Source organism: Odontesthes bonariensis, chromosome 23 (assembly GCF_027942865.1).
Source record: "Odontesthes bonariensis isolate fOdoBon6 chromosome 23, fOdoBon6.hap1, whole genome shotgun sequence".
Classification (NCBI taxonomy): Eukaryota; Metazoa; Chordata; class Actinopteri; order Atheriniformes; family Atherinopsidae; genus Odontesthes; species Odontesthes bonariensis.
In genome coordinates this window covers 16,843,494-16,855,998 of record NC_134528.1, presented here as the reverse complement: position 1 = coordinate 16,855,998, position 12,505 = coordinate 16,843,494, and the positions used below count along the sequence as shown (strand labels likewise).

The 12,505-nt window shown below is 38.0% G+C and overlaps 1 protein-coding gene across 2 annotated transcripts in view; it reads right to left on the bottom strand.

Moving 5' to 3' along the window:
- Positions 1-3,707: 3,707 nt before the first annotated feature.
- The window catches only part of ngfrb (nerve growth factor receptor b), a 49,174-nt gene continuing 40,376 nt past the window's right edge, over positions 3,708-12,505 (bottom strand). For both annotated transcript variants that reach the window (XM_075457776.1, XM_075457775.1), the window contains exons 4-7: positions 11,544-11,778; positions 9,430-9,590; positions 6,725-8,869; positions 3,708-5,848 (exon numbers count right to left, since the gene is read on the bottom strand). In XM_075457776.1, the coding sequence (XP_075313891.1) occupies positions 8,526-8,869; positions 9,430-9,590; positions 11,544-11,778 (740 nt within the window). In that variant the 3' untranslated portion in view covers positions 3,708-5,848; positions 6,725-8,525. The remainder of the gene's footprint in view (positions 5,849-6,724; positions 8,870-9,429; positions 9,591-11,543; positions 11,779-12,505) is intronic.

Here is a 12,505-nt window from a genome sequence, read left to right as displayed (position 1 = left end):
GTGTGCCCTCATCTGGGATGATCAAAAGAATTGCTCCAGTCAGTCGTTAATCATCAGGCTGAGTGTCCACAGAGACGCTCAGAGAGGTAATTTGCTCAGTTTTACAGATGAAGATGCTTGTGACCCTTGACCCCATCTCAGAGAGGGCTTTTAAAGGAACACTGTGCTAACATGTTTGGTATGAGCCATAAAAAGGCATGTAGGTTACAAAATGGGGTCAAGTAGGCATATTTCTTTGGCAGTTCAGTTACTAGATTCAGTCTCAGTATAATTCTATAAAACCCATGAAGACATTTTAGTTACCGAACTTTAATGTTCTGTTCTTAATCACTATATTCATACTGTAACACTATACAGGCTGACACTGAACTTAATAGTTTTCTCTATGACCATACAATATGCCCAAATTCAATAATGCTGTTAAACCTTTCTTCAGATTTTTTTCTATTTTTCTATTTTAATGAGCTTGAATTGAGATAATTGTTTTGTGAATTAAAATCAAATGGTTTTGTTTTATCACAAATAATTTAAGATGGTTTGAAATGGCTTTTGAAAATATATTAGTCATACATTTAAAAAAAAGTTCACTGTCCGTAACATTCTTGTGACTACACATTACTTTTAAACTCCAGGGTTTAGATTGATGTAAACACCAGCACTAACTGCTTTTGGATTTGTTAAAAATATAGAAATTTTGTGCTAAGCTCTGTTAAATAGTTATTGGTTGTGGTTCTGTATTTACCAAACAGATGTCAGACTCTTAAGAAAGCAAATAAGTGTACTTGCAAAGTTTCAAACCACTTCTTCAAGTTTAGTTCAGTATATTTCAGCATATTGCAATAGTTCTGGTCATATTGTATCCTTTTTTTTTTTGTTTTTGTCCTTTTTTTAATGCTGGTTTGGATGTTGCACTGCTTCAGAAATTTCTGCCGATAACACGTACACTTTTTATTATCTGTTATGATGAACAGCCACGCCTGTGGGAGAGTTGTTTAAGTGTGGGAGCACCTGATTGAGTTTTCCAAAGTCTAATTAATGCATGGAATAAGACCCCACATCCAGATGCACTGAAGAGGAGACTACTGAGATATAGAGTAGGAGCAAAATGGATACAAAGGAGGAGGATGTTTAGACCATTTCTTCCCTTTTTCCCTTGAAAATCACAGGAAATGTGAGATCACTGACAAGTTCTGAAACTAACAAGTTTGGAGCACTGATGGGGACACAGCGATAATATCAGGATTGCAGTATTACCTGTTTTACTGAGACTTGTATGAATTTTTTTAAGTATAATGAGACACTATCTATTATTTGGAATAAAATATATTTGGTCGCTTTGATCATCTTACTAATTCTTTTGAAAGAGAATGTTTCTTTGTGCATGAATTCTTTCCACTATCGCAGCAGAACCAATCATTACATTTGGGCTATACTCCTTACGTGAAAGGAGTATAAGCATGGCCTCCAGATTCACTAGCTGGTATCTATTATTGTAGGAGTAATCCTTAAAAGAACTTAAGCAGTTTGAAATAATTTTGAATTGTAAGTCAACATGCAGAAGCATGATGTTAATACATGCACAATAGCACTCTTTAGAAGATGTGTGGCTTCTCAGAATGGACGCTCAGTGAAAGTAACTTTTCTTCACCTTCTTTAACATGCAAGCAAAATTCAACCTGTCACCAAAACTCAACATGACTTATCCCCTTTCACCAACACATGTCACTTCTACACACATGGTTTTCTTTACATGTCAAACATTCCTCAATAACGACTCACTAGAGGTTAGCAGGAGCTAGCTAAGCAATGTGTTTTCCATTTGAACCACGGGTCACATAGAGACTGATACTGGATACTGCAACTGTTTCACAACCTGCTTATGCCATTTCTTATCTGAACAAACAAAGGCAGATCAGACTGTAGGGAGCAAGTATGCAGGTTAAAGACTGTTATATCAGATTTAATTGGATTGGGAACACAGTGAAGTGAGCACGAGGTTTCTCTTATGTGTAGTTTTCGACAGCTTGAGTGTCATTTTTATAAGTATGGTCAAGTGCTTCAAATTTGAAATTGAATTCATATTAATATTATGGGGCTGCACGGTGGTGTGGTGGTTAGCAACACCGCCTCACAACAAGAGGGTTTCAGGTTCAATTCCTGGCTGGGGCCTTTCTGTGTGGAGTTTGCATGTTCTCCCTGTGTATGGGTGGGTTCTCTTCAGGTACCCCGGATTCCTCCCACTGTCCAAAAACATGCATGTTAGGTTAATTGGTATCTCTAAATTGTCCCTAGTATGTCCGCTGAGTGTGAGCTTGCATGGTTGTGTGTCTCGTTTGTCTCTGTGTGGCCTTGTGATGGACTGGTGACCTGTCCAGGGTGTACCCCGCCTCTCGCCCAATGACAGCTGGGATAGGCTCCAGCCCCCCCGCAACCCTAAATTGGATTAAGCGGGTATACAAAATGGATGGATTAATATTATGAATATTGTATTTATCATACCTATTGTAAGTAATCCTATTCATATAATTTACACACAGTAGAATGTTGATAATAAATCACAATTCTACCTCACAAAGTAATGTGGATTTACAATAGTAGACTTGATATCTCTGAACATACATGGCACAACTACTGTGTTTTATACATGGCCCATGTATCATTATGTTTCTAATGTGTTCTTGCATTTTAAGTATTTATGGAAAGTTGTATTTTAACATTGTTTTCAAACTGTTATGTTTTTATGTTACACAATGTCATGGAATCTTATACCACACTGAAAAATATTGTTCTACATCGCTAGCATATGTATGAATTACAACAAAAACAACAGCAGGAAACACTAATCCATCACAATATTTTCACACTGACTGATAATATTTTCACATTGAGTACCACTGACTGAAGCACAGTGAAAATATGAAGCACGCATGTGCCATTTCATGCACCATTAATTATGGTATATCACTCACCAGCCCAAGTCCAGTGGTGTTGACAGGCTATTATGATAGTGTTGTGTTGCCACTGACCACACACCATAATTGATGGAGTCAGTTTAATGAGGCCTAAGAGGAACTAGTTCATCCTGCTTTGGCCCCTTTTTGCCCCCCCCTCTCTTTTATCGCTCACTGTGCCGAAGCCTCCAGTAATCAGTCTGTCTCATTTGGCTTGAGTTACACGTCAAAGAACTTTAGTGACTCAGAAAGGAAATTGCACAGGCCTTCTCAGTTCTGAGAGAAAACTAGAAAAACAACCCAGGGCTGTTTCAAAATCAAACCACACTGTGATTGGGAACTTAGATATGATTACAATATCTTAATATCAACCTATTTACTTATCACAATTTCTCGTGTGAAAAAAAGAACACTGCCAGAGTTAGCTTGTCTTTAATATTGGTTTAGCTAATAGAAGCTAACTGGCTAAGTTTGGTAGAATTTTTTTTGCGTGTGTAAAAGGATGCAACTAGTGTCTCCTCAAGAAAGGTCTTTTTATTTATAATACTGTACACATAATAAATACTTCATTAAACTGCTAAAAGGAATGAAGTAATAGCACTTAATTGTAGAAAAATCCAATCAATTTTGTAAATATGTAAATATACATATATTTTGTAAATATCTTGATTATGTGGTGTCATTTATTTACTGAGCACTCTGACCTTTTGAACCAACATGCGTGTTTGTGTGTTGTGGATCAATACAGAAAACGAGTGAATTTAAGAGCTTTATTTACTGCTTGTCTGCTGTAGCAATATAGCAAATTCACATTAATCATAGAACAGTATATGTATTAGTTTACAAGGAACATTCAGTGTTTCTCAGATCTGTACAATTCAATCCTGGTTCATTGTTAGTCTTGTCAACTATACGACTTATTCCTAAACTGCACAAACTACAAAGACAGTCTTTCACCCTCACATTCCCACCCCATCCCTGACCCCTTTTGTGTAATTACTCTGTATTTTGTCTCCAAAGTGCAATATCACTACATTTACCTTCAACTGGGTTTACTGTACAAGAAGTTCATTCTCTGTCCACCAAACTTCACAGAGTGAACAAATACTGTCCAAAGAGAGCCTCCATCATCAGGTTTTGCCTCTGACAGGAGGACATGATGTGCTGTACCACTGTCTTCTGGTTGAACAGAGGGTTTGTCATCTTCTAGTGACGGATAGTATTCAACAAAATCATTAAACCAAAATGCTTTCTTAACCATAGAAAATCCAGAGATTAGGCCTTACAGCGTGTAATGTAGCGTGTTTATTCTAGTTGACAATTATTGACAGACTCATTAATTTTTTTGGTGATCCGTTACTACTCACTATATTGTAACTTTTCAGATATTCAGGATGGCTGGGAGCTGTCTTTAAATATATGACCTGTTAACATGCTTCATAATTAATATTGGACTCTATATCTAGATTTGTATAGAGTGTAGGCTTACAAATTATCCTTGGCTTAACTTGTTTATCTCTCAACTGTTGTACATGACAGAGGCTGCAAATTTCAGAATCGATTCTTTTGATTTGAAGGAAAGGAAAACCTGGTATTTTGGGAAATGCATTTTAGGAGCTAAAATAATAGCCAGCAGCCAGTTAGCTTAGCATAAAGAGGAGGAAGCAGTTAACCTAGCTCTGTCTGGTACAGGCAGAAGAGTGCTGCTTCGATATAGGATCATGTTTACTAAGTTCACAGGAAGCGTCCCTGTTAGTTCCCTCCATTATGTGCATTCACAACCTTGTAATTGGACATATTATGAAAGATGAGAGTTCACAAGTTGTGCAAAAATTCTACCCATGATCTCATGAATTTCATTGGAAGGCAGCACCAGCCAAGAACAGAGACGTTTCATGCAGTGTCATTGGAAACTAACTCATGAGAAGACAGCAAATAAATGTTCCCAAATGCTAAACTTTTCAGTTAGTACTTTAAGACTTAAAATGCTTCAAATCACAGTGCAGCCTATTATGGTGTAATTCCTACCAAAATTGGAAAACATCTTTAGGTGTTTTTTTGTTTTTATTTATTTATTTATATATATATATATATATAAATTGGGTTATCAAAGACCTCCTGCCTCTGTTTTATCTTACTTTTAATTTAGTCACCCTAATGACACACCACATTAATATACCGGATGATGAATAATTTGTATATTGCCTCAGTAAAACATAACATTCCCTTTGCCATTTTTTTTTTTACATTAAACTGGGACAGCAGTGAAATGTAACAGTCCTGTTTATATAGATACTGTACAGTGGCGCCCTTCAGGCTTTAACTAAAGCTAAAATCTAGAAATTGAACAATTATTTACAATTGGGGAAAAAAGGAGGTACAGTATACTTACAAAATGCTGAAAACAATAAATGTACATCAGCACACACCTGAAATAGTTCCCAGGCACTTGTAATGCAAAAAGGACATATACGATTATACACATAGGTGCTACAGTCTAGGACAACAACAGAAATGTAATACAATTTACAACTATTATTTGGAAATTAAAATACAACAACCTTTGGGGAGTAGTAAGAGTACCTTCATGTAAAGTAACACTACAGCATGACACTCAGTATACTAAGGTTAGTAATGATCTGTGCTGACAAGTAAAAGCTCAAGTTGTTGAATTAGGTTAGTTGTAGATTATTAACTGTTTGCTCCTTCAAATATTTTCCCTATAACAAAAAGTAGACAAAAACAAGAGAAAGTAGGTCCAAGTCATCCATAGCTGGCAGGATAAAATCGGCACAGTCACAAAGTTGAATATGCTTTGACAAATTCAAACCAACTAGGTAAAACACAACACAACCCAAAGTAAAGAGCACATCCTGCCAATAGGAGAGTAATGCGTGCTTAAAGTGATACTCCGGAGTAGATTCAACCTGGGGTCATTTGAACCGTGATATCCAGCCAAGTAGCCCACCCGCAGTTTTTTCGATATTGGCTGAACATCAGCTGAGTTACTGAGTTATCCTGAATAGCTTCGTAAGGGTTAATGGATCCTGGTCGTATCTCCAAAATTACCACACTAAAATCACATGCCATGACACCAAACTTCTACAGTAGTACAAATATGGTCTGTACTCACCAAACGATGCATTTGGAAGTTTGAAAATAGTCCAGGAGTTTATTATTATCAACACAAGCCTGATAGCTTCTCTGCAGCTAAAGCTGCGTCGACGTCACTTCAGGGAGCTGGGAGCTTCAAAGTAAGATGAGGGTTGATCTACTACTGTAGACAACAAAGCAAGGCTGCTCAATTTCTCCATTGATAAAATAATTTCACAACTCTACAACATAAAAATTCATAAAAAAAACATGTAGAATATAGCATATACTTTGTTGTCTACAGTAGTAGATCAACCCTCATCTTACTTTGAAGCTCCCAGCTCCCTGAAGTGACGTCGACGCAGCTTTAGCTGCAGAGAAGCTATCAGGCTTGTGTTGATAATAATAAACTCCTGGACAATTTTCAAACTTCCAAATGCATCGCTTTGTGAGTACAGACCATATTTGTACTACTGTAGAAGTTTGGTGTCATGGCATGTGATTTTAGTGTGGTAATTTTGGAGATACGGACCAGGATCCATTAACCCTTGTAGAAGCTATTCGGGATAACTCAGTAACTCAGCTGATGTTCAGCCAATATCGAAAAAACTGCGGGTGGGCTACTTGGCTGGATATCACGGTTCAAATGACCCCAGGTTGAATCTACTCCGGAGTATCACTTTAAACTTAAGCTGATTAATGCAAATGCAGATTCCTGGGTTTCACCTTTACATTGAAGTAATCCAAAACTTTTCCGCTTCTCCTTGTCAGAATTCATCACACATCCTTCGACTTCTGTCTCTGCTGACTTGCCTTTTATCCAGAGGTCATTGTTCCAGACAAAGAAGAAACCAGACACCCTTTTCTTTTTCTTTTCTCTGTCCAGTTTCTCTCTCCTATTCATCTGTTAGAAAGATTGTCAGTCGCGAGATTCGCTCCCTTGGATAAATACTTATTGAGCTGTTTTTTCAGATGTGGAGGGTTCAATAATAGGTGTAATATTCACGATACCCTGAGAATTAAGCAAATAAAGATGAACACAGATTCGAGACCCTGCATTTTTGTTTTGCATTCTGATGATTTTGTGTGTGATTTATTTTCACTGGGATTTGTACCTACATGAAGGTAGCATGCCACCATCTAAAGCACCCATTGCAAATCATTTTATTTTAGATAAAATTGGACGGTTGGGTAACACCGCTACAAATAATGACAATAAACAGTATATGGTCCCCTCAGAGTGCTCCATACCATGGCAAGATCTGAAGCTTTCTGTTCCCTTAACAATGAATTAGAATTAAAATGTATATGTGAGCTACCATTTTTTGTGTTAAGTTTATTACATGCATGCATGGCTATATATTGCAAGTGTGTGCCTATATTTTGGGTGCCTACTTGTTTTCCTATGTACATATAGTATAAGCGATTGTTACGGGGTAACACAAGTTTTAAGTCCTGTTACCTTCCCTTTTCTGTGTCAGTGTGAAGGACTCTGCCTGTGGGCTGTGTTATGCAGATAGACTGGAATCGTGGTTAATGACCTAAAGCCCACAAGACCACCTAGTTGGTGTCCAGCTACCACTTCTTACAGCACTTGATGGAAAAAGATGGAACTTGCAGAGATCACTGAAGATGAAGTTGAAATAAATTCCACATGCACTGCTGCTCCTTACTGGAATCTAATACAGTTATTCAAAATTAGAGCAAACAGATGGATGTAGCCTTTGTTTTTGTGACAGTGAACAGGTTAATTTAACATGATTCTTGAGTACTTTGTCAGTGTGTCATATTTGCAAAAATCCAGATACTCTGAAGTATGCGGGCCATCCAGTTGCAGTAACAGACACAAGCCATTTGTCAAGTTAAATTGAAAAAGTCTAACATGGCATGTATGTAATGTCACCTGACAGGTACTGTCTAGAAACATTTCCACTTCTTTGGTAGGATAGATTTGAAAACATCTAGAGGAAAGAAGACAAATGACTGCTTTAAGTAAGGTCCACTGTGACCATGTGTGTTTAAGGATTAAGAAGATAGTAACGATGCAGAGGATCAAGTTGAAGGAATTGAAGAGCCACATATCCACAATAAACTTCAGTTCAAAGCCCACAACTGCTCCATGTTCGGTAAAAGTCAGAGGATGGTAAGCAGGATTTCAAATGTGTGGAAAGGCAGGTCTATTTCCAAACTCAAAATGGAATGATATCTAGAGAGAAAAACATGTATATCCGCTAGAGCTGGACATTGTGTGGTTCTTAAATTGTAAAATTAACTGTAAGATGTTTGTAGAGTGATACTCTTTAAGTTTCTCCCAAATGTCTTGTATCTTTCCCTTTATCAACCATGATATCAGTGATTTGAGTGATTCATAGGCTCCTCACTATTGTTGTAGCATGAATTACGTATGTTGTGTGAAGGAAGTCGTGAAGGAATATTTTAAGATTAAGGTTCAGGTGTTACGTTTTTGCTTATAGTTTAAAATTACACTACAGATGTGGCAGTCGGCTTTGTAGCACTCGGACTGAGCACCAAACTCTGAGCTATGTCGTCGCGGTTAATCTTCCGCAGAGCTGTGCACAGCGTGTCGACACTGGCACAGTCCTTGCTTGCCCAGTCAGACAGGAGGGCTTGAACCGGATGCTCTTCCTGCTGGAAAGTCGCAATCCGCTCCTCCTCGTATCCAAGGAGGCCGGCAAGGTTGTACCAGTCACTGTCCTGCATGTGGTTGCAGTTATCTCCTTCGCCGCCTCTGAAAAGAAGCTTCTCCACTTTTTCTCTGGTGTGGAGCGGAAGGAGCAAACAAGGCTCTTCGTCGATGGTGACAACTGTTGAGGGAAATTAAGAGGGTGTTAGCCCGATTGTTTTATTGGAAGCCCAAGAACAAGCTGGAGAAGTCTTAGGTTAAACAAAGTATTTATTGGTGGTCACAAGTCAAGTATCAGCGCTGGACTCGGAGAGACAGAGCTCTCGCATGAAATCCGTCCGACCAAGCCACGATATCCGGAAACATTTCATATTTATGTTCACCTTTATCTCACAGAGGTTGACAACGTATCATTGAACATTTACTAGTGATGTGAGCAGGCCATCCACCATCTTCGTCATGTTCTTTGGATGTGATAAGCGATGTGTGAGTGTTGTTTCAGGTGGTGGGACAGCTTAGGGTGCAGCATGTGACTAATGTATATTTGCAAAAACCTAAAATGCTGGCTTGTTACTCAATATTAGAGGCAATCAGCACAAGATGTTTTAACATGTCCAGATAGTCAATTCAAGCACATCAGTTTAATGAACGAGAGCTACTGTGTTGTATTTCTTAGTAACACGGGAGTGGTCTCTGTGCAGGTACGCGTGGGAATTAGTGTGTGACAGTGTTACAGTGTACCTGTTTGTGCCTGAGTCTGGCCCTGCTGCTCCTGCAGGCTTTGACTGTCCACAGAAATGCCGCTGTCACTGTGTAGCTTCTCCCCCTCAGGTAACGGTGTCTGGTTCTGATTGACCGTGCAGTTGTTGGCTCCTTGCTTGTTCTGCTTACAGCTATTCCACCTAAATGAGAATGAATCGATAGACAAGAAGAACTAAGTTTGGCACAATAAATTGCAATTTACCAGTGTTGTCAACACACAATACTTTATACTTTATAGTATGTAAAAAGAAAGGACTCACTCTTTCAATTCTAAGGTTTTGCACATCAGGTCATAATGAAAAAAAAATTAAACTAACAAAAGAAACAAACAAAAAAAAAATAATTTAAATCTGGTCCCTACCAAGGCTTACTTGAGAGAATACAATCAATCAACTAAACAAATACTAAGCCAAAATGCAAAAGCAGTGTGTGGAAAACTAAGTACACATTGACCAATTCAATAGGATTTAAGACGCACTAATCAAAATACTTGATTAAATATTAATTATCAAAGTGGGAGCACCTCTATAAAAGCAGAAGCTTTGGCAGTTTGGTGATCTGGAGCAGTTGTTGCTGCCCCATAAATCTGGGAAGGGCTATATGTCCATTTCTAGACAATTTGGAGTTAATCATTCTACAGTAAGAAAGATTATTCACAAGTGGAAAACATTCAAGACAGCTGCCAAGTTTCCCTAGAGTGGACATATTAAACAAGTTCATCCAAAAGTCACACTGTGCAATCAGAAAAAGTGCAAAAAACCCAGGTTTTAACATCCCAGACTCTGCAGGTCTCAGTTAGCATGTTAAATGTTAAAGTTCATTACAGTAAAATTAGATAAAGTTTGCAGAAGTATGGCTTGTTTGAATGGCTTGTCAAGCCAAAAAATGTGGTTGCACGGCACTATGTTTGGTGAAAACCAAACACAGGATATCAGCAAACCTCAATGAATTTAAGCAACATGGTAAAGAAGAGTTGTCCCGTGTTAGAGGCTGATCATAAAGACGTCATTCTTGAGGCAACTGAATATAGGGGTGTACTTTTTTTTTTTCTTCTTGGCTCTTCTTGTATTTTGTTAAAGAATTAATGACTGTGTAATATATTATGTGTTCTGGTTCATCCAAGGTTGCATTTGACTAACTTTAAGGCCTGGCAAGAATCAGGTGTTGTTTTGTTTTTGTTTTACATTATGTCCTGATACATAAAATCTTAAAATGGAAAAAGTTCTATCTTGAAAACTTGAACTAGTTGAGATATGCTTGATCTCTCACCATAGCACGAGTGTGTAGTGAAGCAAAGAAGTAATAAATCGGTAACATTGAACCTGAAGATGTGAATCTAGTGTTGCTGCATAGCACAGATCACTTACACACATATAATATTCAAAAGTTAACCAGTTTTCTTGGGATCAATACACATAAGAAATGCTGCCTAGGAGTGGGGCTGTTACAAAAGAAAAGTCATATCGAGCTCTTCCAAAAACAGCCGAGACACCCTCGATAAGGTGCTCTGTTGTTGGATGCATAGACAGTCAATTGTGGTCATAATAAGGTATAATTAATGTAGATCTTCAGACTTTCAATTGGACACTTAAAGTGAAACCAGGAAAGCAGACTTTTGACAAGACTCCAAAAGCTGTTTCAGTTGCCTACCGTGTTCTGATCTGTCCTCATGCTATTTCCCACGTCTCGCCAAACAGCAAAGAGGCTTAAACATATTTTACATCCAACATTTAGTTGGGGTGTAAAGGAAGAGAGGGTTAGTGGAGCATATTGTGACCCATGGGATAGCAGAAGAATGTCAGCCAGAGAAGCAGCAGATGATTTCATTAAATATGAAACTCAAAATTCAAACTGTAATTGGACATTGGCTTCGTTATTTTGGGGGTTATTATTTCAGATGAATGCTTTTTGCCATCAAGTAAGGAGCCTGAAACACAAACTGTGTGCAGACATATATTTAAAGGGTGATGAAATTATAAAGAAAATAAATAAACAAACAAAAAGAACAAGTCATTTCAAAAACTGATGGAGACTCTTGTCTTGTACTCAGGTTGAGAGATACAATTTGCAATTCATGGATACTCTGTTCTCACCTCTTGAAGATAATGAAAGCCACAAGACCGACAACAACAGCAGCTAGGATGGAGCAGTAGATGGGGATGAGTTTATCGTTCAGCCCCTGGTAGATCCTCGATGGGGGATCACCATTAGTGGTGGTGGTGCTGCTGTCTGTGGGGCCCTCTGGTGGGAGGCCATCTGGTGTAAAGTCTTCGTAGGTGGGAATCATAGAACCAGTGAATGGTGTGGGCGACAGCGACGAGTTATGAACTAAAAGAGACAAACAAAAATGTGAGTAAGGGGGTAAATATTCGTTATGAGCATTCTGACAAAGTGAAAACAAAGCAGTTTCGCAATACCCAGCTTTTACTCTGCATCTACAACATTGAAAGGTTAGTTAAACTTTTATGTAATTATATGAGGCACTTTAGAAAAACAAAACCAGATGAATGTCTACGATAAAACTGCCAAAGATAAAATGCAGCAGCATAGTTGTGTATTTTCCTTTAGAGCTAATCTAACATGGTAACATTTTGTTTCTAAGACATTCAGTGGAAGAAATGAACTGTTCTTTACTAAGAGGGGCAAAGAAAAACATCAACAAAAACATATGTGTATATATATATATAAAAAGAACATATATTGTGAATTATTACTCTGAAACAGCCCACTGCCTCCACACAGAGGCAGTTCTTTGCAATTGTTAAAATCTCTGCCCACCTTTATAGAGACACTTAAGAGACTTCCTCTTTTAGGTGCTCTTTTTTTATACCTAATCATGTTAATCACCTGTTGCCAATTAACCTAATGAGCTGCAACGGATAAAATGGGACTGTATCTAATTGTACTAAATGTATTTGTAGTACCTTGAGATGACTTTTGTTTTGGCTATATACATATAAACTTAATTGCGCTTCATTAAATGTGATAGCTAAGTGAAACTACTTAATAGTTAATACATGCAGATCCAAAATGGATAAGCTGAGCACTTGTGATG